This window comes from Erinaceus europaeus, chromosome 9, assembly GCF_950295315.1.
Source record: "Erinaceus europaeus chromosome 9, mEriEur2.1, whole genome shotgun sequence".
NCBI lineage: Eukaryota > Metazoa > Chordata > Mammalia > Eulipotyphla > Erinaceidae > Erinaceus > Erinaceus europaeus.
Genome location: NC_080170.1, coordinates 53310858 through 53335602, shown reverse-complemented (window position 1 = coordinate 53335602; position 24745 = coordinate 53310858). Strand labels below are relative to the sequence as shown.

Genomic DNA, 24745 nt, shown 5'->3' with positions numbered 1-24745 from the left:
GAACAAAGAGGAAAGGGAACAATATTTACTTTCTCAACAACCCAGGACTGTACCATTTCAGGCCAGTCACAACTACCTGAGTGAGCAGAAATTTCTTAAGGCTTAGACTTTACCTTTAACTACATCTTAGAGCTAGATGGAGTGCACCCAGTAGAGCAGCCCTGACACCAAGTACAAGGACCCGGGTTCAAGCCCCCACGCCCCACCTGTAGATGGGGAAGCTTCATGAATGGTGCAGCAGTGCTGCAAGTGTTTGTCTTCCCCCTCAGTTTCTTTCTGTTTCTATCAAAAAAAGAAAAATTTAAAAAATTCCCCAGAAGAGGTGGACTCATCATGCAGGCACCAAGCCCCAATGATAACTCTGGTGGAAAACAACACTACTACATCTTAAAGGAGATATGTGTGACATACTGGGAAATGATCTACTGACTCAACTATAAAGTAGTAGAAACATAGCCGTGGTTCTTTAAGAACTGTTTCAAAAATAGAATTATAGCACAGCTTAAAATGTATTTCCTCTGGAGGCTAAAATAGGTCACTAAGAGCATATTTAAAAACCACCTCTGGAATGACTATCAGATGGAAGAAATATTTAAAGTATTGCTAATATTTTGACAAAGATAATTTTAGACCATGTAACTTGAATTTAAAAAAGCAAAATGAGCCATATTTCTTTTTGGAGAGCTGGCCCCCTAAAAACAACACTACTATGATTCAATTGCTCATGCATGTGCACTGAACAGAGAGTGGTATATAAAGATAATTCACACAAGTAACTTGTGAAAAGTTTGACTATTTTCTTAATATCTTCTCATAAAGGTATGTTTATAAATACATTTACTTGTCAGCTATGACTTTAGTAGCATAGAAGCATTTTGTTAGTTTTATCAAATTCTTGGCATAGCAGGCTAGAAGAGCTTTCTGTTGCTTTGTATTTTGGCTAAAAACATTATTTCTTGCACTTTTTATTTATAAAGATGTTATGACACATTGCACCCACTTCATGCAGCTGTTCTTTAGAGACAACAGATATAGGTGTGAAGTGAAAGTACATTTGAAAACCTGGTGATGGGAGGGACCTCAAAATAAACTTGGCTTTCATCTACCTGAGCAGTGGGTAGGTGGAGGGTGGGGATATAATGTACAAATTACATTGGAAGCAGCTGTTGGGATAGGCATATCTTAATATGTTGCAATATGGCTGTTGAGTGGCCAGCTGTGTATGTGATTTTTTTTTTTTGCATGTATGTATGTATGTGTGTGAGAGAAGGGTGTTTGGTGAAGGCAGATAATGGAGACTCTTCTACCTCCCATTAAAGGCAGAGCATATTTCAAGCTACCTTGTAGTACTTAAAGGAGGAATCGTATTCCTAGGCTTCTGGCCACTCTATCCTCTTTTCATACTCGCTTCAGCTCCTCTACCTCTGAGCACTTGGCTGGAGAAAGAGTATAACTTTGTGTTGCACGCAAAGGAAAGCCAGACCCAAGAGATAGAGGCTGCAGTGTCTAATTCTCCTTGTCTTGTTCAGATGTTAATGTTTGGTTTTGTTGCACAAATCAAATGGTGTCAGAAACAACTTAGTGATTTTATCCACAACTATTCACTAATTCGTTGTTGGCAAGAGTAGTTAGAGGAAGTGAAGTTTTTGTTTTTAAAAATGTAACCAGTACCTTTTAATGTGAATTTTTTTTTTTTTTTTGAATCTTGACTTTCTTTTCTTTCAGTTGCCCTCTGTAGTTCATTTTTGGAAGACTGGAATATTAACCATATTTTTCTCATAAGTCATCTGCCAATATCTTGATATGGAGGTATGCATGATGTGGATTTCTGTATAATGGATTTTACTTTTAGTCATTCTAAAGGGAGAGATTCCTATTTTAATGTTTATACTGTTAACAGTAGCCCTGAAGGCCTCACTTCAGTGTAGTCGATGTGAAGAAATTCAGTTTCAATAGTAAAATGCCACTTTGCAGACCACCTAACCTTAAAGCCTAGTTGTAGCCTAATTTGTTTGGGATCCTAGTCCTCTTGAGCCAGACAGGTTGCCTATCTTTCGAGCATTTGTTACCTCTGAGGAAGAACCATTGACTCTTAGGAGATGTTCTGGAATGCTTTTCACCTTTTCATCCTAGTACATGAGCTAGTTGTGTTGTCCACATAGATTCTTTAATTAGGAATGAAAGAGAGAGTGATGCATTTCCAGAGGTTGGTATCTGTGCTTTAGGATCAGCTGATAAGAGTTTCCTCTCCTAGTGACTGGGTGGAGCATTTGACAGATAATGTGAAAATGACATTATTACTCAGGTGACAGCTGATTTAGTAACCTCTGCCCCAGTGCACTGGGAACCCAGTAGGAAGACGAGGCAGTAAAAACAGTCTCTAAGCCATGCTTATATCCTACACTAAGGAGCTAATTTCTGTTTGGGAAAATTCTTCCCCCAGATTATCTTTGGTTTCTGCCCAGCCCTATCCCAGGCCTGTCCCTAGCTGTTTTGCTATACAACATATTGAAGGTACTGTCTTAATAAATCAATAATTCATTGTTGGTTTGGAAGCCTAATGCAATCAAAGTGACTTATTTAAAATAAGAACAGAAAATAATGAGAAATGCCTAGATAATTTCAACTGAAGCATGTTAAAACTGTAAATCTGGAAGAGAGCCCTTACCTTTTTCCCCTCTGGCATCAGTGCACACTTAGCTTTAATGCTCCCTATTCTGGAATCCACTGGTCCAGGCTCGTGGTTCTTCATCTTGGCTGTATGTAAAGTTAATTGGGAAACCTCCAAACTTCGCCTTCAATTGGTGTGCTGGGAATTTGGTCTTTAAAAGGTCCTCAGCTAGGTGTCTCTCCATCTTTCTCCCTCTCTATCTTCCCCTCTCAATTTCTCTCTACAGTATTGTCTGTACAATAATAAATAAATAGGTCCTCAGCTGATTCAAATGGCAACCAACAGAGTAAGAAATACTTAATAGTCTTTGGTTAGCCTCACTATAATTCTCACTTCGCCATTCGATGTCTTTATTTGAATCCCTCAAACAGGTCTGAGTTTAAAGCTTACAGGGAGCAAAAGGTTTCGGGTGGTAAAATGAGTCATCTGTCCTCAGAAAAACTCTGGAGAGAGATGTTGCCACCCTTACAAAGTATTCACAACTAAGCAAAACTAATTTTCAAAGTCCAGTCTCTGTGATCTGAGTGGAGAAATTTCTCAGTTTTTGCTTGCTAAAATGGACCACTTATACCTAGTAGAAGAGCCAGCCCCGAGATGCCTAGGGTAATTTCTACTTGTAAAATGAAAAGGAAGGCTCCTTCTTGAATTGTGATACATTCAATTATGTACTCAGCCTGTCTTTTATATGGGATTTCTGTGTAAAGTGACTTTTGCTTTTTCTTGTTTCTTTATGAATGCAGTGCACTAGCTAAAGCTTAAGTATTCTTGAACCTTACATGAAATGTGAAGTGAATAATTTTAGCATCTTTGTTCCAGGATGTCAAAGAACCCAGTGATATCTAAATGTGATTTAATATCTTTTCATTCTTCTCACCCCCAGCAGTAAAGATATAACCGACAGCAACTCACATCTGTTATGGGGGAGAAAACTGATTCCCCATAAAAAAGTGAAAACCGCTGTTCAAAGTAACCAGCAGCCCTGTGATTCCTGTGAAGGAGATTTGTGTTGAAGGGCAAGATCAAATGTAATAGAGTTTCTTCTCAGACAGTTCTGGGTGTTGTAGAAATTTTCACCCTTATGTTACCAACTACAAAGAATTGACCATTTAAATTTCAAATAGTGTGTAAGGAGGTGGGAAATGAGGACTGAATTAGCATTAGGCTATGGGATTTTATAAAAATAACATCAAAGTCTTTGTATTCTTGCTACAATGCTAGTTACAGGAAAGACATTCATTATCTGCCTTAGAAAATGTAGGAAGGCCCCTTAGTTCCAGGTGGAATAGAAAAACAATAGCTTTGGGGACTTGTGGCATCCAAAAAGGAACTACCAAGGGTTTTCATCCTGAAAAACTTTTGGAGTACTGTGAAATATTGTTGAACTTTATGAAAATCATACCACACTGGATTTAAATGTTTGGAGGGGAGACTAGGCTATGAGGATGGGGATATGAACTTGTACTGTATGTTAGGCAAGGAAGGAAGGAAAACTCCCTACCAGGAGTCCTGGCAGGACTCAGAAGTTTTTCTGTCCAACTGGGCTCACTAGCTGATACCTCTTAACCCATTAAGAAACTCCTTCTGAAACAGCTACCTGCTAATCTGTTTTAGTTAATCTGAATTAACTACCTACTAGTATGACCAGCTCACCCATCCCTCTGCCCATGACAAAAGAGAAACAGCCTCAGCTGTGGCAAAGGAAAAGTTATTTTGTCTCAGCCCATCACTTTCTCTCCTACTGTGTGGTCTGTATCCGCAGTGTTAGTTCAGTTTGTTTTGTTCTGTTCTGTTTTGTTTTGTTTCGTACTACTATGGCAGAATCTAGGCAGGTGCTTCTATTAGGAGCCAATGGCTTTACCTTTAAAAAATCTTCAAATCAAAGCTCCATGTCTGGCAAATCAGCATATGTGACTTCAGATAGAAGTATGTTGGAACAGCGCTTAGATTTCTTGATTCCTCATCATTTCAGGGCCAACCTACTGGTGCTCTGCCTCTGAGAGGAGAAAAGGCAGAGGCTCAAAAATGGAAAAGTCAACGTAGCAGAAACCTGGTCTCCTTCAGACTCATTTAGTCTGAAAGGAATCTGTCCAGCTGTTCTCTGTGGTGCTTACTGGTGCGTGCACCTGCTCCTGGCAATGTGCCTTCCCACTGGTCACTGTGAAAAGCAGATCACACTGGACTCTGAGGCCAGAACCCAGGACAAGTTCCCCCTTCTCATCTTGAGCCCATCTCTTCTTCATATAGCTGATAATGTAGCATTCAACTCCCACTTCTCTTTGGTAAACCCTTGGTTTGTCCCACCCCCAGAAATGATAAAGCATTTAAAGAAAGTCAGAAGATGAGATTCTGATGGTAGCTATCTGATACAGAGATTATAGGAAAATTCCACTTTCCCTCTGCTGATACTGATAGAAGACAACCATGCCTCCTTTTCCTGAGTTTTGTTTTGTTTTGTTTTGCTTTTACCAGAGAACTGTTCAGTTCTGGCTTAACGGTAGTGTGGAGGATTGAACCTGGGACCTTGGAGCCTCATACATGAGAGGCTTTTTGCTATCTCCCCTACCCCTCTTCCTGAGTTTTTAAAGGCTACCATAGTATTTGTAAGCCAAGACCTTACCTAACACTGTTTTCACCACTTGGTAAGGGTTCATATTAAAACAGACAATCAATTTCTAAAACATTTTTATCCCTGAAAGGGAGCAAGATAAGTTTTTAGCTATAAAAACCTACCAGTCTGTTTTTTCCCTTTGAAAAAACTAACGTGTAAGGTTTGTGACTTTCATCTGAAGTGATTAATCCTTTAATAAAGATGCCTCAGCAAAGTCCCCAAGTCAGGATGACGCTTCTGGGGGTGCTAAACTGGTCTGTGCATCTTATTTCCTTAGAGAATACACTTTTATTATGACTTTAATTATAAATACTTATATGTAGAATAGGATTTTCTCTCTCCCTCCCTCTATGAATCATCATTTAAGTGTAACCCACACCTCCCCTCATCCCCTTTTACTGAAGAAAAAAAAATGCACTTTAATTCCTAAGGAGAGTGGCTATTCCAGGCCCTGAAGCCAGATTATTTCAGGAGGAGAGTTGAAGAGGGACAGCCCTTGCCAGATCCTGTGAAATGAACCAAATTCTTCAGTGTAACACAAATAGTAACATTAGTTTTTGAGCTGCCCCCACCCCCTTCCAAAGGGAAAAAGAAACAACCAAATTGAAAACATTCAAAATGCCTACCCTGATCTTAGAAGTATCATTGGGGAAAATACCCCATCCAGTGATTTTTTTTTTTTCCTTTTTTTCTCAAATTGTCAGAAGCTGCTGGGTTGTTTGTGGGAGGCTGAGGTTTTTTTTTTTTTTTTTTTTTTTTCTTAAACTACAAAGTCGAGAACATAAAGCCTCTAAGATGTAGTCATGATTTATGTCACTTTGGAGTATCTAATTGCTTTCTCCCTTAATCTGACTGGTCATCTCTATCTCTCCTCCTGTGGATCCTGTCTTTCCCCAGATGAAAAACCAGTAGTTATGGTGGGGCTGCATGTCTCTTAGAGCCCAGAAGCCCTGTGGTGTCAGGAGCTGGGCGGTAGGGCAGGAAGATGGTCAGATTTTGGGGAGGGAGGTCAGAGAGAATGAAGATAAGGGTTTATATAAACATATTTAAAACTGTTAAGCAAAAGCTTTCTCGTTGAACAGCTTTAAGAACAATGTGAATGAAATCTTAGCAATTTGGTTAGATACCTGAAAAGTCTATTAATGTATACTTGAAATCCTGTTTGTATAAAAATACATTTTCCTCTTTATTTTAACACTGTGTAAAAGAACATTATGCATGTGAGTGGTTTGAGAATTAAATGGTTTAATACTCAAGTCAGAATCTGTCTTTTCTGTATATGGAGAACAACTCATTGGAAATTTTCTTTCTTTCTTTTTTTTTTTTTTTGGGGGGGTTGCTGAGGTTTCATGCTCCCCTGCCCTGTAAGGATGCCTGCCAGCTTTCAAGATGACACCGTGACTCCCTCTCTCTTGACTTGAGTATTCCCCAGTACAGAAGAACTGGAAGCCTCTTTTTACCAAATACTTGACAGCATCTCGTCTCTTCCCTCCCTCATCTTCATTTCAGCTGGCAAAGTCCATTCATAATTGTGAGGTGGAGCATTTTATCTATTTTTACTCCTATGTACAGACCAAAATAGGAAGTGGTGCAGAGTAAGAACACTTTAATTAACACAGGGGTTGGCCACTCTGCCCATGAAGATAATAGTATTCAGAGCAACTTCTCTTATAAGAACCAGGAAGGGCCGGTTGGCCTTGAAGGTCACTCTGTTAGGGTTCAGTGAGCGCCCAGCTATTCCGATGACCGTACTTGCTGCAGCTTCACTGCCTTCCTCATTCACCTGTGGGCCAGACAAGAAACAAGACTGCAATGTGGGCCACTGCAGCTCACTTTACGTTATCACAAGGGAATCTCCCTCAGGTACAGCAGTTCCTGAGAATGTTCTTTGTTTTCCAGTAGAAAGTGCTAACAAAGCAGCTCACTTAGTGCAACACTTTGCCATGCGGGAAGTTCAACCCCAGCCCCTACCACATTGATGAAAGTTTTTTTTGTTTTGCCTCCAGGGTTATCGCTGGGGCACCACAAATCCACTGCTTCTGGAGGCCACTTTTTTGCCCTTGTTTTTTCATCATTGTTGTGGTTATTATTGTTTTTTGTCACTGTTGTTAGGACAGAGAAATTGAGATAGAAGGGGAAGACAGAGAGGGGGAGAGAAAGATAGATACCTGCAGACCTGCTTCACTGCCTGTGAAGTGACCCTCCTGCAGGTGGGGAGCCAAGTTTTGAAACAGGATCCCTATGCTGGTCCTTGCATCTTGAGCCATGTGCACTTAACCTGCTGTGCTACCATCCGACCCCCTGAAGAAAGTTTTAGTACTGTGCTTTCTTCCCCTCTTTCTATCTGAAAAAGCCAGCCTGGAGTTCATTACGTCTGGAGACTAGTCAAACGCCAAAGATGACCAAATAAACAAAGTTCACCCTACTTTTGTGGAGTAACCTACTCCCTGGGGGACCAGGGCATTTTAGCAGTCCTCATGCAGCAGAGGGGTACAGATCTGAGGGCTGAGGGACACTGGAAACCTGCCTTTTCCTACAACTGTCCTGCTGTTCATACATCTACCACCTACCTAAACTATACCTTCAGAATCATTGGAGCAAGAGCTCCCAAGTTACAAATCAAATTATATATCAAAATACTGGATAATAAAGCAACATGAGGGAGTCGGGCGGTAGCGCAGCAGGTTAAGTGCATGTGGCACAAAGTGCGAGGACCGGCAAGGACCCGGGTTCGAGCCCCCGCCTCCCCGCCTGCAGGGGAGTCGCTTCACAGGCGGTGAAGCAGGTCTGCAGGTGTCTTTCTCTCCCCCTCTCTGTCTTCCCCTCCTCTCTCCATTTCTCTCTGTCCTATCCAACAACAATGACATCGCCACCAACAACAATAATAACTACAACAATAAAACAACAAGGGCAACAAAAGGGAATAAATAAATATTTTAAAAAATAATAATAAAGCAACATGAGAATGAAAAGGAAGCACCAAGATAAATCCAAAGGGAGGTTTCCTTACCTCAAGAAATGCCTTATGGAACGCGTCTGAGACATACAGGTCACTTCGGCCTCCTGCAACAATACCTAGAAGGAAGAGTACAGGAGGTTGTGAAGTGAGAAATAGTTAGCTTCAACCCACATAAAGAAGTTCAATTAGAGGACAGGTGTAGATAGCATGATGGTTATGCAAAGGGACTCATGCCTGAGGCTCCAAAGTCCCAGGTTCAATCCACTGCATCACCATAATAAGCCAGAGCTGAACAGTGCTCTGGTAAAAAAAAAAAAAAAAAAAAAAAAAAAGTTCTATTTTAATTAAGAAGGCCTTTGGGCCCTTGAAAAATAGAAATTGGGAGTCAGGCGGTAGCGCAGGTGGTGCAAAGCGCAAGGATTGGTGTAAAGATCCCAGTTTGAGCCCCTGACTCCCCACCTGCCAAGAGAGTCACTTCACAGGTGGTGAAGCAGGTCTGTCCTCTCCAACAACGATGACATCAGTACAACAAGACATTAAGAAAAGAAAAAGAAAAAGAAAGGGGATTCAGGTGGTAGCAAAGTGGGTTAAGCGCACATGGCACAAAGCTCAAGGACCAGCATAAGGATCCTGGTTCAAGCCCCCGGCTCCCCACCTGTAGGGGAGCCGGTTCACAAGCAGTGACGCAGGTCTGCAGGTGTCTGTCTTTCTCTCCCCCTCTGTCTTCCCCTCCTTTCTCCATTTTTCTCTGTCCTATCTAACAACGACAACATCAACAACAATAATAACTACAACAATAGAAAACAAAACAAGGGCAACAAAAAGGGAAAAATAAATACAAATATTTTTTTAAAAAGGGCAACAAAAGGGAATAAATAAATAAAATTTTAAAGTACTATTAAAAAAAAAGAAAAATAGAAATCATTTCTCTCTCACCCCACTTGATACCCAAAGTAAATACATGTAAAAAATAGTAAAGGCAGCTTGGTGAAGTAGCTCACTTGGATAGTGTGTTGCTTTGCCATGTACATGACCCAGGTTCGAGCTCTGCCCTCACTGAAGGAAGCTGTGGTTTCTTTCACTGTGCCTCTCTCTAAAATTAAAATAAATAAATAGGGGGTTGAACGGCAGTGCAGCGGGTTAAGCGCACATGGCGCAAAGCGCAAGGACTTCCATAACAATCCCGGGTTTGAGCCCTGCTCCCCACCTGCAAGGGAATCGCTTCACAGGTGGTGAAGCAGATCTGCAGGTGTCTGTCTTTCTCTTTCCCTCTCTGTCTTCCCCTCCTCTCTCCATTTCTCTCTGTCCTATCAATGACATCAATAACAACAACAATAATAACTACAACAACAATAAAAACAAGGGCAACAAAAGGGGAAAATAAATATAAAAATTTTAATAAATATTTAAATATATATGAAAGAAAAATTTACTCCATGGAATAGGAATATTCTTTCCATTTTGGCAACATGTTTTCTGACCTACTTTAAAGAGGACCCATTAAAAAATAATAATAAAATAAAGAGGACCCATTAGAAGTAACTCCAGGGAGTCGGTAGCACAGCGGGTTAAGCGCATGTGGCACAAAGCGCAAGGACCGGAATAAGGATCCCGGTTCCAACCCCTGGCTCCCCACCTGCTGGGGAATCGCTTCACAGGCGGTGAAGCAGGTCTATAGATGTCTGTCTTTCTCTCCCCCTCTCTGTCTTCCCCTCCTCTCTCCATTTCTTTCTGTCCTATCCAACAATGATGACAACAATAATAGTAACAACAAAAATAACTACAATAATAAAAAACAACAAGGGCAACAAAAGGGAGTAAATAAATATATAAAAAAGAAGTAACTCCAGTGATGCAGTGGATAAAGTCTTGGACTCTCAAGCATGAAGTACCTAGTTCAACCCCCAACATTCCCTGTGCCAGAGTGATATTCTGCTGTATTCTCTCTCTCCCTCTCTCTGTTCTCCCTCCCTCCCTCTCTAAGAAATCTTAAAAAAAATAATTCAATTATTTAACCTCATAAATGTTGTTCAAAGAGAAATTGTTTTGGTCATTTCTGGGACTTCACTGCTCCAGGGTGACTTTTTATTTTATTTATTTATTTTTATTAAATAAAAGACATCAGAGACGGGGAGAGAAAGACACCTGCAGACCTGCTTCATCGCCTGTGAAGCGACTTTGCTGCAGGTGGGGAGCCAGGGGCTCCAACCCAGATCCTTACTCTAGTCCTTGTGCTTTGTGCCATCTGCGCTTAACCCACTGCGCTACTGCGCAATTCCCCATTTATTTATTTTCTTAAAGACTATTTATTAACCAGAAAGATAGGATGAGAGAGAGAGGAAGAACCAGACATCACTCAGGTACATGTGCTGTCGTGGATTGAACTCGAGACCTCATGCTTGAGGATTTAATGCTTTATCCACTGTGCAACCTACCTTACCACCCAGGGTGACTTTTTTAGATAAGAGACAAGGGCGAGGAAAAGACACCACAGCACTGAAGCTCCCCCCAATGGGGTAGGAACTGGGCTCAAACTTGGGTTCCACAAATGGCAAAGTAGGCACCCTGCCAAGTAACCTATCTCATTGGCTCCCCCCAAAAAAAACATATATATATTTTTTATTTTAGAGATAGAAGGAGAGAGAGTGACTCCAGAGGTGGTGCAATGGATAAAGCACTGAACTCTCAAGCATGAGATCCCGAGTTCAACCCCCGGCAGCACATGTACCGGTGTGATGTCTGCTTCTTTCCCTCTCTCCTCCTATCATTCTCATTAATAAATAAATGACATGTAAAAAAAGAAGAGGGGGTCAGGTGGTGGCGCACCTGGTTAAGCACACACATTACAGTTTGCAAGGACCTGGATTCAAGCCCCTAGTCCCCACCTGTAGGGGGAAAGCTTCATGAGTGGTGAAGCAGGGCTGCAGGTGTCTCTCTGTCTCTCTCCCTCTCTACCACCCTCTTCCCTCTTGATTTCTGGCTGTCTCTGTCCAATAAATAAAGACAATATAAAAATAATTTTAAAAAATGAGAGAGAGGGAGTTGAGCAGTAGCGTAGAGGGTTAAGCGCACATGGTGTGAAGCGCAAGGACCAGTGGAAGGATCTCTGTTCGAGCCCCCGGCTCCCAACCTGCAGGGGAGTGGCTTCACAGGGGGTGAAGCAGGTCTGCAGGTGTCTATCTTTCTCTCCCCCTCTCTGTCTTCCCCACCTCTCTCCATATCTCTCTGTCCTATCTAACAACAACAACAACATCAATTACAACAGCAGTAACTACAACAACAATAAAAAAGGGCAACAAAAGGGAAAATAAATAAAGTTTAAAATAAATAAAATAAATAAATAAGTTGAGTAAGAAGATCTGAAAGGGAAACTAAAAGTAGGACCTGACTAAATTGTAAGTAGGGCACCAAAGTAAAAACCCTGTGGTGAGGGGTAGCCATGCAGCTTCCTGGGCCAGTGGGGGGTGGGAGTGGGTGGGAGGGATGGGTCACAGTCTTTTGGTGGTGGGAATGGTGTTTATGTACACTCCTAGTAAAGTGTAGTCATATAAATCACTAGTTAATTAATATGAGGAGGAAAATTAATTGTATGTCTTGAAGTTTTTAAAACACAGACTGAAAAAAAATAAAAATAAAAAATAAAACACAGACTGACTCTTTTTAATATATAGGCTGTGTATTTGATATGTGGACTCTCTCAAAAGCCTAGACCAAGTAGATCAGAAGCAACCAATAGCACAGCTATATACAAGATACTGGGTACTGTACAGCAAACCCTAACAAAAGGACTTTTCAAAGTTAACCCAATTACCAAATAATGTGATGATAACATTAACTATCGATTGTCTTTTGAACCCTAAGACAGCAGGAACCTCACATCTCCACTATAGAGCCTCTACTCTCCCCAGTCCTGGAACCTTTGAATAGGGCCCACTTTTCCGTATGCCTTTCCCAATCCATATCGAATAATATTGCATCTGCCGATCGCAACCCAATCAACACGATTGCCACCTCAACATGCTTCAGCTCAGACTGTGTCCAGAGACTTCACGTGTGGAATGACAACCCTTCAGCTTCATTACTCGGTGAGACCGTTCCTTTCATAGTATTCTCTAATTCCATCCCAGGTGGTTCACTTTCTAACAAAGTCCCAAAACCTAGATATACACCAGTTTCTGTGAGAGAGAGCATATGTTCACATAAACTACTGCAAAATATATACCTGAAAGCAGAACTGGAGTTTGCAGTGAGTACCCCCCTAACACTTCCTCTCCACTATTCCAAGCTTGGGATCCGTGATTGCTCAACAATTTGTTTGGCTTTGTATGTTAAATCTCTTTTCAGTCACCAGGTTCCAGATGCCATCAGGATCCCGGCCAGGCTTCCCTGTACTGAAGACCCCACCAATGTGTCCTGGAGCTCAGCTTCCCCAGAGACACACCCTACTAGGGAAAGAGAGAGGCAGACTGGGAGTATGGACCGACCAGTCAACGCCCATGTTCAGCGGGGAAGCAATTACAGAAGCCAGACCTTCTACCTTCTGCAACCCTCAACGACCCTGGGTCCATGCTCCCAGAGGGCTAGAGAATGGGAAAGCTATCAGGGGAGGGGGTGGGATATGGAGATTGGGTGGTGGGAATTGTGTGGAGTTGTACCCCTCCTACCCTATGGTTTTGTTAATTTATCCTTTTTTTTTTTTTTTTTTTTTTTCCTCCTCCAGGGTTATTGCTGGGCTCGGTGCCTGCACCATGAATCCACCGCTCCTGGAGGCCATTTTTTCCCCCTTTTGTTGCCCTTGTTGTAGCTTCGTTGTGGTTATTATTATTGCCCTTGTTGACGCAATTCGTTGTTGGATAGGACAGAGAGAAATGGAGAGAGGAGGGGAAGACAGAGAAGGGGAGAGAAAGACAGACACCTGCAGACCTGCTTCACCGCCCGTGAAGCGACTCCCCTGCAGGTGGGGAGCCGGGTGTTTGAACCGGGATCCTTACGCTGGTCCCTGCGCTTTGCTCCACATGCGCTTAACCCACTGCGCCACCGCCCGACCCCCTAATTTATCCTTTCTTAAATAAAAAAAAAAGTTAAAAAAAAAAAAAAAGAAACCACAGCACTGGAGCTTCCTTCAGTGTGTGTAGGGGCTAGCTCAAAACTGTGTTGCACACATGACAAAATAGTACACTATCCATATGAGCTATTTTGCTGATATATATGACAGAAATTGAGAAGGAAAAGGGTGAGAGGGAGAGAAAGAGAGATACCCGGAGAACTACTTTACCACTCATGAAGGTAGGGACTTCATCACTTTGCAGGTAGGGCCTGGGGGCTTGATGCTGGCAGACTATAATGTGTGCACTTAACTAGGTGTACTACCATTGGGCCCCTCTTTAATATATTTTTTTAATTTTTTATTTAAGAAAGGATTAATGAACAAAAACATAAGGTAGGAGGGGTACAACTCCACACAATTCCCACCACCCAATCTCCATAACCCACCCCCTCCCATGATAGCTTTCCCATTCTCTAGCCCTCTGGGAGCATGGACCCAGGGTCGTTGAGGGTTGCAGAAGGTAGAAGGTCTGGCTTCTGTAATTGCTTCCCCGCTGAACATGGGCGTTGACTGGTCGGTCCATACTCCCAGTCTGCCTCTCTCTTTCCCTAGTAAGGTGTGTCTCTGGGGAAGCTGAGCTCCAGGACACATTGGTGGGGTCTTCAATCCAGGGAAGCCTGGCCAGCATCCTGGTGGCATCTGGAACCTGGTGATTGAAAAGAGAGTTAACATACGAAGCCAAACAATTTGTTGAGCAATCACGGATCCCAAGCTTGGAATAGTGGAGAGGAAGTGTTAGGGAGGTACTCACTGCAAACTCTAGTGTACTTCTGCTTTCAGGTATGTATTTTGCAGTAGTTTATGGATACGTGTGCACATAAGCTCTCTCTCACAGAAACTGGTGTATATCTAGGTTATGGGACTTTGTTAGAAAGTGAACTACCTGAGATGAAATTAGAGTGTACTATAAAAGGAAAGGTCTCACCCGAGTAATAAAGCTGAAGGGTTGTCATTCCACACATGAAGTCTCTGGACACAGTCTGAGGTGAAGCATGTTGAGGTGGCAATCGTTGCGTTGGTTAGGTTGTGATTGGTGGATGCAATATTATTTGGTTTGGATTGGGAGATGCATACAGGAAAGTGGGCCCTATCCAAGGGTTCCAGGACTGGGGGAAGTAGGGGCTCTATAGAGGAGATGTGAGGTTCCTGCTGTCTTAGGGTTCAAAAAGACAATCGATAGTTAATGTTATCATCACATTATTTGTTAATTGGGTTAACTTTGAAAAGTCCTTTTGTTATGGTTTGCTGTACAGTATCCAGTATCTTGTATATAGCTTTGCTACCTCTTTAATATTTTTAAGGGTGCTAGGGTTGTGGGAATATAGCATAATGGTTATGCAGAAGGCTTTCAATACCTGAGGCTCCAAGGTCTCAGGTTCAATCCCTGTAAGCCCGAGATGAGAAATGAATGCTCTACATAAATAAATAAATAGGTAACTATTTTTTTTAAAGATGCTGATTTGGAGGGGTCAAACTAACTGAACACCAGTACTAAAATATCACAATAGGGGAATTGGTCTTGGAATAAGGAAAGGCCAATTGTGCTCACTTTATGGCGCAAATGTCCCCATCTTGTAATCACATCTGCCTTTCAGTTCTGACACTGACACCTTTTCTTCTCCTTCAATATTTTCTTTATTTTAATGGACCATTATGCTACCTTCCCAGCCCCCAATGCCTTTTCAGTTTCTTCTTCATCTTGCCCCATTTCTCCATCAATGACAGACTCAAAGGGTGCCAGTGCCAGCTGGGTCTGTAGAACTACCCAAACAAACTTCCTCTTGTACAGAAGGGGAAGCTGAGTCCTCTGCTGACATTAGCAACAGAACTGAGATAAAACTAGTTGCCCAGATTCCTTCCCCCTCCCCAGGGTTATTGCTGGGGCTAGAATCCACTGCTCCTGGTGGCCATTCCCCTCCCCCACTTTTTTTCTTCCCATTTTATTCAATAGGACAGAGAGAAATTGAGAGAGGAGGGGGAGATAGAGAGGGAGAGAGAAAGACACCTGCAGACATGCTTCACTGCATTCCCCCCTGCAGGTGGGGAGCTAGGGGCTCGAACCCAGGTCCTTGCGCATACTACTATGTATGCCACCAGCTGGCCCCTCTCTTTCCAACTCTTCCTCCAATTCTTCCCAATTCTGGCCTCACCATCCTGGAGCTAGAAAGAAGTCCTTTTCACACAAACCTGGGAGCCTGGAATTTTCAGGGTTAAACAGGTCCACGAGGCCCATATCTTGCAGCCTCTCCTTCACGCTGAAGCTGTCTTCAATGCGGAAGCGGGGCATGTGCACAGCCAGCAGCACCTCATCCAGCTCATCCAACCACTCCTGCAGCACTTCTGGGGTAAGTTCCTGCTCCACTTTGGCTAGACTTTTCTCCAGCTTGGGCAGGATGAGCACCATGGTGATGTCATCCCCCTTGAAAGGAAGCTCCAGCACCTGAGTGCCCTCTGCCACCCGCCGGTAGCGGAATTTGCCTTCCTGGTACATCATGGGAGCTGAACATGACTCCCCACCAGCCTTGTGGAACTGCTCTGCCCTTGTGTTCTCAGGGCTGAACTTGGACTTCCAAAGGCCCTGCAAGAAAACCTCAAGTGAGAGAACCACACAGGAAAGAAACCCAAAAACATTCAGAGAAATGGAACATGGATAATAGCTATGCTGTTTTATTACGTGAAAATATAAGTATTAGGAAAAAAGACTCAGAGGTGTAAGTGGAGGCATCACTTGGTGTGATGGTACAGGGACTTTGGAGGAAGTAACTTTCACACAGATACTGTGCTCCTCAAATCTTGTAATAGTGTAAAACAATATTCTATCTTTAAAAAGAGTGGGGGGTAGATAGCAGCAATGGTTATGCAAAGAGACTCTCATGCCTGAGGTCCCAGGTTCAATCCCCCTGCACCACCATAAACCAGAGCCAAGCAGCACTCTGGTGTTTCTCCCTATGATTTTCTCTCTCTGCATCTCTCTCAAAAATAAAAATTAAAATTAAATAAAAAGAGTGAAGATGGGCTGGGGGACAGCATTATGGTTATGCAAAACAACTTTCATGCCTGAGGCCCCAAAGATCCCAGGTTCAATCCCCAGCACCATAAACCAGAGCTGAACAGTGCTCTGATCTTTCTGTCTGTATCTCTTTCATTAAAATAATATATAAAGAAATAAATATCCTGGGAGTCAGGCGGTAGCACAGCAGTTTTAGTGCATGTGGCAGGAAGCGCAAGGACCAGTGGAAGGATCCCGGTTTGAGGCCCCAGCTCCCCACCTGCAGGGGAGTCACTTCACAAGCAGCGAAGCAGGTCTGCAGGTGTCTATCTTTCTCTCCCGCTCTCTATCTTCTCCTCCTCTCTCCATTTCTCTCTGTCCTAGCCAACAACGATGACATCAACAATAATAATTACAACAAAAATGAAAAACAGCAAGGGCAACAAAAGGGAATAAATAATAATTTTTTAAATTTTCTTTTTTTAATATTTATTTATTCCCTTTTGTTGCCCTTGTTGTTTTATTGTTGTAGTCATTATTGTTGTTGTTATTGATGTCATCATTTTTGGATGACAGAAAGAAATGGAGAGAGGAGGGGAAGACAGAGAGGGGGAGAGAAAGACAGACACCTGCAGATCTGCTTCACCGCCTGTGAAGCGACTCCCCTGCAGGAGGCTCGAACCAGGATCCTTATAAATAATTATTTAAATTAAAAAAAAAAAAGAAATAAAAATCCTTTGCTACCTGGCAATTGAATCTAGGACTTCAGTATCTCAGGCACAAAAGTCTTTTTGCATAGACATTATCTCCCCCGTCCACCAGGGCCTTTCTTTCTTTTTTTTTTTTCTAAGCAGAGCACTGCTCAGCTCTGGTTTATGGTGGTTCAGGGGAACTGAACCTGGGACTTCAGAGCCTCAGGCATAAGAATCTCTTTGCATAGCCATTATGTGATCTACCCCGCCCTCTTTCTTTCTTTCTTCTTCTTCCATCTTTTTCTTCCTTCCTCCCTCCCGCCATTCCTCTTTTTCTTTCTCTCTTTCTTTCTTTTTCCACTGGGGTGGGGGCTTCACTACTCTAGGGTGACTTCTTCAGATAGAGAAATAGGGAGAGGGAAAGATACCACTGCACCTAAACTTTCTCCACTAGCTTCAGGTTCAAATCTCCAGGGCCTTTTTGAGTACCTTGAAGTAAATGGTATTAACCAGCACCAGGACAGTGAGCTCATCAATGGCTTCTGGGGGAACGACATCTTTGATGCGCCCTTCTGTCTTATTGGACACCCAGTTGTTGATGAATGTTCGGGACTCCTCTGCATTTTCCTGCAGAGAACAAGAGACACATCTACCCACCTGTGCTCTTTAAGTAGCTCCCTCCCCACCCTTGAGTCCCTTCCATATAGTTAATAGAAGAAAGAGAGAAAATAGAAAAAAATATATATATTACCCCCCAAAATAAAAAAAAACCCTCAACTGGTGGAACATAGGACTTGTATACATGCCTGAGGCTCCCAGTTCAATAACCGAAATACATGTGCCACAGTGGTACTCTCTCTTCCTTAAAAGAATATGAAATAAACTGTTTTAAAAGACTAAAAAAATCAGAAAGAAGCGCAGGTGGCAAAAGCGCAAGGACTGGAGCAAGGATCCCGGTTTGAGCCCCCGGCTCCCCACCTGCAGAGGAGTCGCTTCACGGGCGGTGAAGCCTGTGTCTTTCTCTCCCCCTCTCTGTCTTCCACTCCTCTCTTCATGTCTCTCTGTCCTAACAACGATGACATAAATAACAACAACAATAATAACAACAGCAATAAAAAAACAAGGGCAACAAAAGGGAAAATAAATAAATAAATATTTTTTAAAAATCAGAAAAGAGAATATTTAGGAATAAAGAAGATAGTGGTCCAGGAGGTGGCGCAGTGGATCAGCTTTGGAGTCTCAATTATAAGGTCCCGAGTTCAATCTCCAGCAGCACATGTACCAGAGTGATGTCTGATTCTTTCTCCTATCATTTCTCATGAATAAATAAAATCTTTTAAAAAAAAGAAGAAAAAGAAATAGAAAGAAAAAGAAGATAAAATACTTCTCTAGAGGCCCAGAAGATGGCGTAGCGGCTACAGTGTTGAACTTAAAAACATGAGGCCTCATGTTTGATTCCTAGTATCACATGTGCTGGAGTGATGCTCTGGTTCTCTCTCTCTCACTCTCCTTCTCATTTGTGTTCATATATAAATAAATCTTAAAAATAAGAAATTTCTCTGAGTGATAGAGGAGGGAGCAAGAACAATGCCCACATGGCCCTAAGCATTTGAGAAGTGCTGCTTGAATGGGACAATACACATCCTTGCTGCCCAGTTCACAGCTCCCTTAGCAAGCTCCGGTGTTTCATGAATCTTCCAAGAAGGAGGATATAACATGGACCATATACCAACTTTATTTGACCATAGAGCTTCTTATTTATTTATTTATTTATTTGGACCCAAGTTCTCAAGCATACATGATTTCACTGCTTCAGGTCCATTTTTCTTTCAGAGAGAGGGAAGAAACACCATAATGGTGAAGGTGATGTCACACCGGCTGTCTGACAAGGTCTGAGCATGGTGGGGGGCGAGAGGCCCCGGACTGAACTAAAACCACTCCACCTTTTTGTTCCATTACTCATATTGTTAGCATTGGGTATTATTGGCTATTTCATAAGATTTATTGGTTATTTCCAAATGACACCTGAGGGAAAAGATTGTTCCTAAGGGGAATGCTGTTTAACAAAAACAAATCAAACCCTTAAAGACCCCCAGACTAAAGAGGTCCAAAACATAACAATTGGTCAATTATCAGATAAGCTGACTGTGAAGGAATTGCTTGCTCCCACTTTTATCACCCCAGTACGTATACCCCAGGCAGAAAAGGGTAGGGGAAAATATACAGAGCGGTGGGTTCTTCCCAGAGCCTTGGGTAACTTATTGAATAAGGGGAGATATTAATTTGCTCCATAGAAACAATAGATACTCCAGGAAGCTTGCTTAGGGATAATCAATCACATTTAAAACTAGAACAAAAAATAGTCTTAAGAGCTTAGTGAGTGCCAGGTGACAGCATCAAAGCCATTTATATGGAAACAAGAAAGTTTCATTTACAAAATAAAAAAGGGGGAGATGCCATAGGCGCTGCCATGTGAGCTGCTTGACATGGTACCAGCTTTGCAGGAAGTTCAGCACGGCTGGACTCTCCAGGCCAAACTGAAACCATCTTGCCTTTTGCCATGTATAGGGCTTAGGATTAAGCTCTGTGAGGTCTTAATAATATTTAACTATGGCCAGGCTCAGAGCCTGACCAATGACAAAAATAATGACAAAACCTGCACTGCACTCTGTATAATTGATCATACTGGAACAAGCAATATCAGTAATGCAGAATTTTTCAAGAGGCTCCAATAGGGAAAAATGTTTCCCCCTTTATCTATACCACTTCCCTTAGTATTCCCCCTAAAATATAAAGAAAGATTTGTGGTTCCTGCAGTGGAGGGGCCACCTTACATAACATAATTAATAAATGGAAAGTTATGGTACCTGCCTAGATACATTGGACCTTTTAATCTACCACCAACCACTATGCTCCCACTTTCTTATGCAGGAATAGTACACAAGAACCTAGGTCACATAGTGAGCATACACAGAAGATGGATTCCAGCTAGAGAGCTTAACTTTATGGAGAGGCTGGCCAGGTCAGCACCACCTTGGTGCCTTCTCAGTAAGGAACAAAACAAAACTCCTTGATCAAACAATGGAACAGATTTTATGAAAAATGGGCTGCTCAATTTGTTTAAGGCCCCTAGAAACATAACAAGCTTGAACTTTCTATGAACCACTGGCTTCTAATGCATAGGGGCAAGAGGATGGCATAAACATACAGGTAGAATATTAATCTTAATCATTAGGACATCTGCCTAGCACACAGGTACAGGGATAACAAAAGACATAGAAACTGTGATGTGATCTCTAGGGAGGAAAGTGCCCCTGGAATGTGAATGTTCCACAAAGCAGGAGGTGTTCCCTACCTGTGCTGTTCTTACTTAGTGATTTTTATATTAATAATCAAAGCCTTGGTGATTTATGTATTAGTGACCAAAACCTTGGTGATTCTTGTTTTAGTAATTTATACCTTGGTGATTTTTGTCTTAATGATCTAAGCCTTATGAGACTATAAAAACAAAGTTCTGCTTAAGTATGACAGAGATGCCTGCTTGAGCTTGGTTCAGCATCAACTCACTAGTCTCTCATGCATTCTTTGCCGATGCCCCTCCTCCTCCAGGTTACCCTAATAACCTGCTGGGGCTGGCCCCTGGACCATAATATGTCATATGTGGAACCCTATCTGTTGAGATATTTCCCCAGTTCTGACCACGGCAACATTTTTTTAGTGACTGCATTTTTTTTTTCTTTTACTGGAGACAGAGAGAATGTGAAAAAAGACCACAACACTGAAGGCTAGGCAGTGGCATAGCTGGCTAAGCACACATAGTACCATGCACAAGGACCCAGGTTCAAGCCTCCACTCCCCAAATGCAATGGGGACACTTCATAAGCAGTGAAGCAGGTCTGCAAGTGTCTGTCTTTCTCCCTCTCTATCACTCTTACCCCTCTCAATTTATCTCTGTCCTATTGAATAAAAGAAAGAGAGAGAGAAAGAAAAAAAGTGACCACTGGGAGCAGTGAATGGGTAATGCAGGCATTGAGCCCCAGTGATAAATCTGGAGGCAAAAAAAAAAAAAAAAAAGAAGAAGAAGAAGAAAAGGAAAGGAAAGGAAAGGAAAAAGAAAAAGAAAAAGGCCACAGCACTGAAGCTTCCTTCAGTGTGTATAGGCCAGACTCAAACCTGGGTCACACGTGTGGCAAAACAGCACACTACTCCAAAGAGCTATTTCACTGGTCTTGACCATGATAACTTAAAAATTGAGTTAGAGGGGGTCCGGCAGTAGTGAGCGGGTTAAGCGCACGTGGCTCAAAGCGCAAGGACCAGCATAAGGATTCTGGTTAGAGCCCCTGGCTCCCCACCTGCGGGGGAGTCGCTTCACAAGCGGTGAAGCAGGTCTGCAGGTGTCTATCTTTCTCTCCCCCTCTCTGACTTCCCCTCCTCTCTCCATTTCTCTCTGTCCTATCCAACAATGACTACATCAATAACAACAATAATAGTAACTACAACAATAAAACAAGGGCAACAAAAGGGAATAAATAAATAAATAAACTGAGCCAGAGGGCACAGAAGTGGCCCATCCAATAGGGCACACACTTTACCATGTGTGAAGGCCTGGGTCCTAGCCCTCTGACACCAGCACTGGGGAAGCTTCACAAGCTGTGAAGCAGTGCTCTGATATCTCACCTCCTTTCTGTGTTTTTCTCCCTCTCTGCCTTTCACACTCTACCTGGAAAAAAAAAATTGTGAGGGTGGGGGTAGATAGCATAATGATTATGCAAAGACTCTGAGCAGTGCTCAGGTAAATTTAAAAAAATAAAATAAAGAAAGAAATGGTGAGAGCAGTGGAACTGTGCAGACATGAAGTCCTGATGTCTAGAAAGAAAAATCAGTTTAAAGTTTCTTTCTTTTTTTTAAAGATTTTGTTTATTTATTAATGAGAAATACAGGAGGAGAGAAAGAGAAAAAAAAAAAAACCAGACATTATTCTGGTACATGAGCTGCCAGGGATTGAACTTGAAACCTCATGCTTGAGAATCCAAAGTTTCATCCACTGTGCCAACTCCCAGGCCACTAAATTTTTTCTTTTTTCTTACCAGAGTACTGATAAACTCTGGTTATGGTAGTGCAAGAGATTGAACCTGGGACTTCGAAGCCTCAGGCATGACAGTCTCTTTGCATAAACATGCTGTCTACCTCCACCCAAATTAAATTTTTTTTACAGTTTGGGCATCTTTTTTTTTAACTTTTTAAAATTGATTAATTAATGGCTAGAGACAGAGAAAAATTAGAGGGGAAGATTAAGAGGGACAGAGACAGAGAGATACCTGCAGCCCTGCTTCATCACTCCTGAAGCTTTCCCCCTGCAGGTAGGCACTATGGGCTTGAACCCGGATCCTTGTGCACTGCAGTGTGTGTGCTTAACCAGGTGCACCACCACCTGGCCCCCTAGTTTTGACATCTCCAGAATACCTCTTGGTATTTATTTATTTATTATTTTTTAAAGATTTTGTTTATTTATTAATGAGAAAGATAGGAGGAGAGAGAGAGAGAGAGAAAGAACCAGACATCACTCTGGTACATGTGCTGCCAGGGATTGAAATCAGGACCTCATGCTTCAGAGTCCGATGCTTTATCCACTGCGCCACCTCCCGGACCACTCTTGGTATTTATTTTAACTTGGTAGATGAAAAATGTTTTACTTATACAAATTTTATGCAGCAGCCACTACCATCTAAACCATGGGCACCATTGGTTTCTTGGTTTGGACCTGACATACTCTACTCCACCTCCTTTAAACCATTAATCATTTGAATCCTGCTTCTCTGTCTCCCCAATCTCTGAATAGAGAAGAACTTGGGTCACAAACATATGCCACTTACCTTGAAGTCCAGGGGCTGGAGCTTGGCTCCATAAACGACTTCACTAATGTCCTGGTAGGTTTCATTGAAAGTAAGGGATTTGTCTCCAAAGAGGCGGTTAGCTGACACCAACTCAGAAGATTTATTGGCTTTTCGATAGAGTCGGCAGTTCAGTTTGGCAAAGAAGAAGTGAATCTGATCAGATGTTTTCTCAGAGATGGTATCAAACTTAAAAACCTACAGCCACCATATTAAAAAAAAGATAAAAAACACATGGTCATATGAATTGATACTAAAAAGGAATTTGACAAGATCTAATATCCATTTATGATACAGATCCTTCAGAAATTGAGACTAGAAGAGCAATACTTTAGCATAATAAAGACTACATATGGGGGCCAGGTGGCAGCACAGCGGGTTAAGAGCACATGGTGCAAAGTGCAAGGATTGGTTTAAGGAACCCGGTTCGAGTTCCTGGCTCCCCACCTGCAGGGGGGTCGCTTCGCAATCAGTGAAGCAGGCCTGCAGGTGTCTTTCTCGCCCCTTTGTCTTCCCTCTCAAGATTTCTATCTGTTCTAACAATGATAGTAATAACAAGGGCAACAAAATGGAAAAAATGGTCTCCAGGAGTAGTGGATTTGTCGTGCAGGCACCAAACCCCAACAATAACCCTGGAGGCAAACAAACAAACAAAAAACCAAAAAAAAAAAAAAAACGCTATATATAATGAGCCTACATTAATATCATCCTCAAGGGGGGAAAAACTGAAAACTTTTCCCCTAAAATCTAGAACTAGGGGAGTCGGTGATAGCGCAGTGGGTTAAGCACACGTGGCTCAAAGCGCAAAGACCAGAGTAAGGATCCTGGTTGGAGCCACTGTCTACCCACCTGCAGGGGAGTCGCTTCACAAGCAGTGAAGCAGGTCTGCAGGTGTCTATCTTTCTCTCCTCCTCTCTGTCTTCCCCTCCTCTATCCATTTCTCTTTGTTCTATCCAACAACAACAACATCAATAAAAACAACAATAATAACTACAACAATAAAACAAGGGCAATAAAAGGGAAATAAATATTTTTTAAAATCTGGAACTAGACAAAGATATCCACTATCACCATTATTATACAACGTAGTCCTGGAGCTCCTCACCACTGCAATCAGGCAAGAAAGAGGTAACAAAGGTGTACAATACTGAGGGGCAGCATATTAGACCAGAAACTATAAAATATATAGAAGACAGGGGGTCGGGTGGTAGCGCAGTGGGTTAAGCATGTAGCACAAAGCACAAGGACTGGCATAAGGATCCTGGTTCCAGGCCCCAACGCCCAACCTGCAGAGGGGTCGATTCACAAGCGGTGAAGCATGTCTGCAGGTGTCTATCTTTCTCTCTCCCTCTTCCTCTCTCCCTCCTTTCTCGACTTCTCTCTGTCCTATACAACAACAACAGCTATAACAACAATAACAGTAAATACTACAAGGGCAACAAAATAGGGGATTAAAAGGCCTCTAGGAGCAGTAGATTTGTAGTGTAGGCACTGAACCCCAGCAATAACCGTGGAGGCCCCCCCAGAAACATATATATATATATATGTATATGTGTATATATATATATATATATAATACATATATAAAGTTTCTGCACAGCAAATGAAACCAATACCCAAACAAAGAATGGGAGAAGATCTTTGCATGCCATACATCAGACAAGAGTTTAATAACCAAATATATAAAGAGCTTGCCAAACTCAACAACAAGACAACAAATAACCCCATCCAAAAATGGGGGGAGGATATGGACAGAATATTCACCACAGAAGAGATCCAAAAGGCTGAGAAACACATGAAAAAAAAATGCTCCAAGTCTTTGATTGTC

At 42.2% G+C, this 24745-nt stretch overlaps 1 protein-coding gene across 2 annotated transcripts in view; it reads right to left on the bottom strand.

The window, feature by feature from the left end:
• Positions 1-6504: 6504 nt before the first annotated feature.
• SERPINC1 (serpin family C member 1) overlaps positions 6505-24745 on the bottom strand; it is a 38214-nt gene continuing 19973 nt past the window's right edge. For both annotated transcript variants that reach the window (XM_060197918.1, XM_060197919.1), the window contains exons 3-7: positions 22900-23115; positions 17516-17653; positions 15533-15923; positions 8290-8354; positions 6505-7062 (exon numbers count right to left, since the gene is read on the bottom strand). In XM_060197918.1, coding sequence (XP_060053901.1) covers positions 6886-7062; positions 8290-8354; positions 15533-15923; positions 17516-17653; positions 22900-23115 — 987 coding nt within the window. In that variant the 3' untranslated portion in view covers positions 6505-6885. The remainder of the gene's footprint in view (positions 7063-8289; positions 8355-15532; positions 15924-17515; positions 17654-22899; positions 23116-24745) is intronic.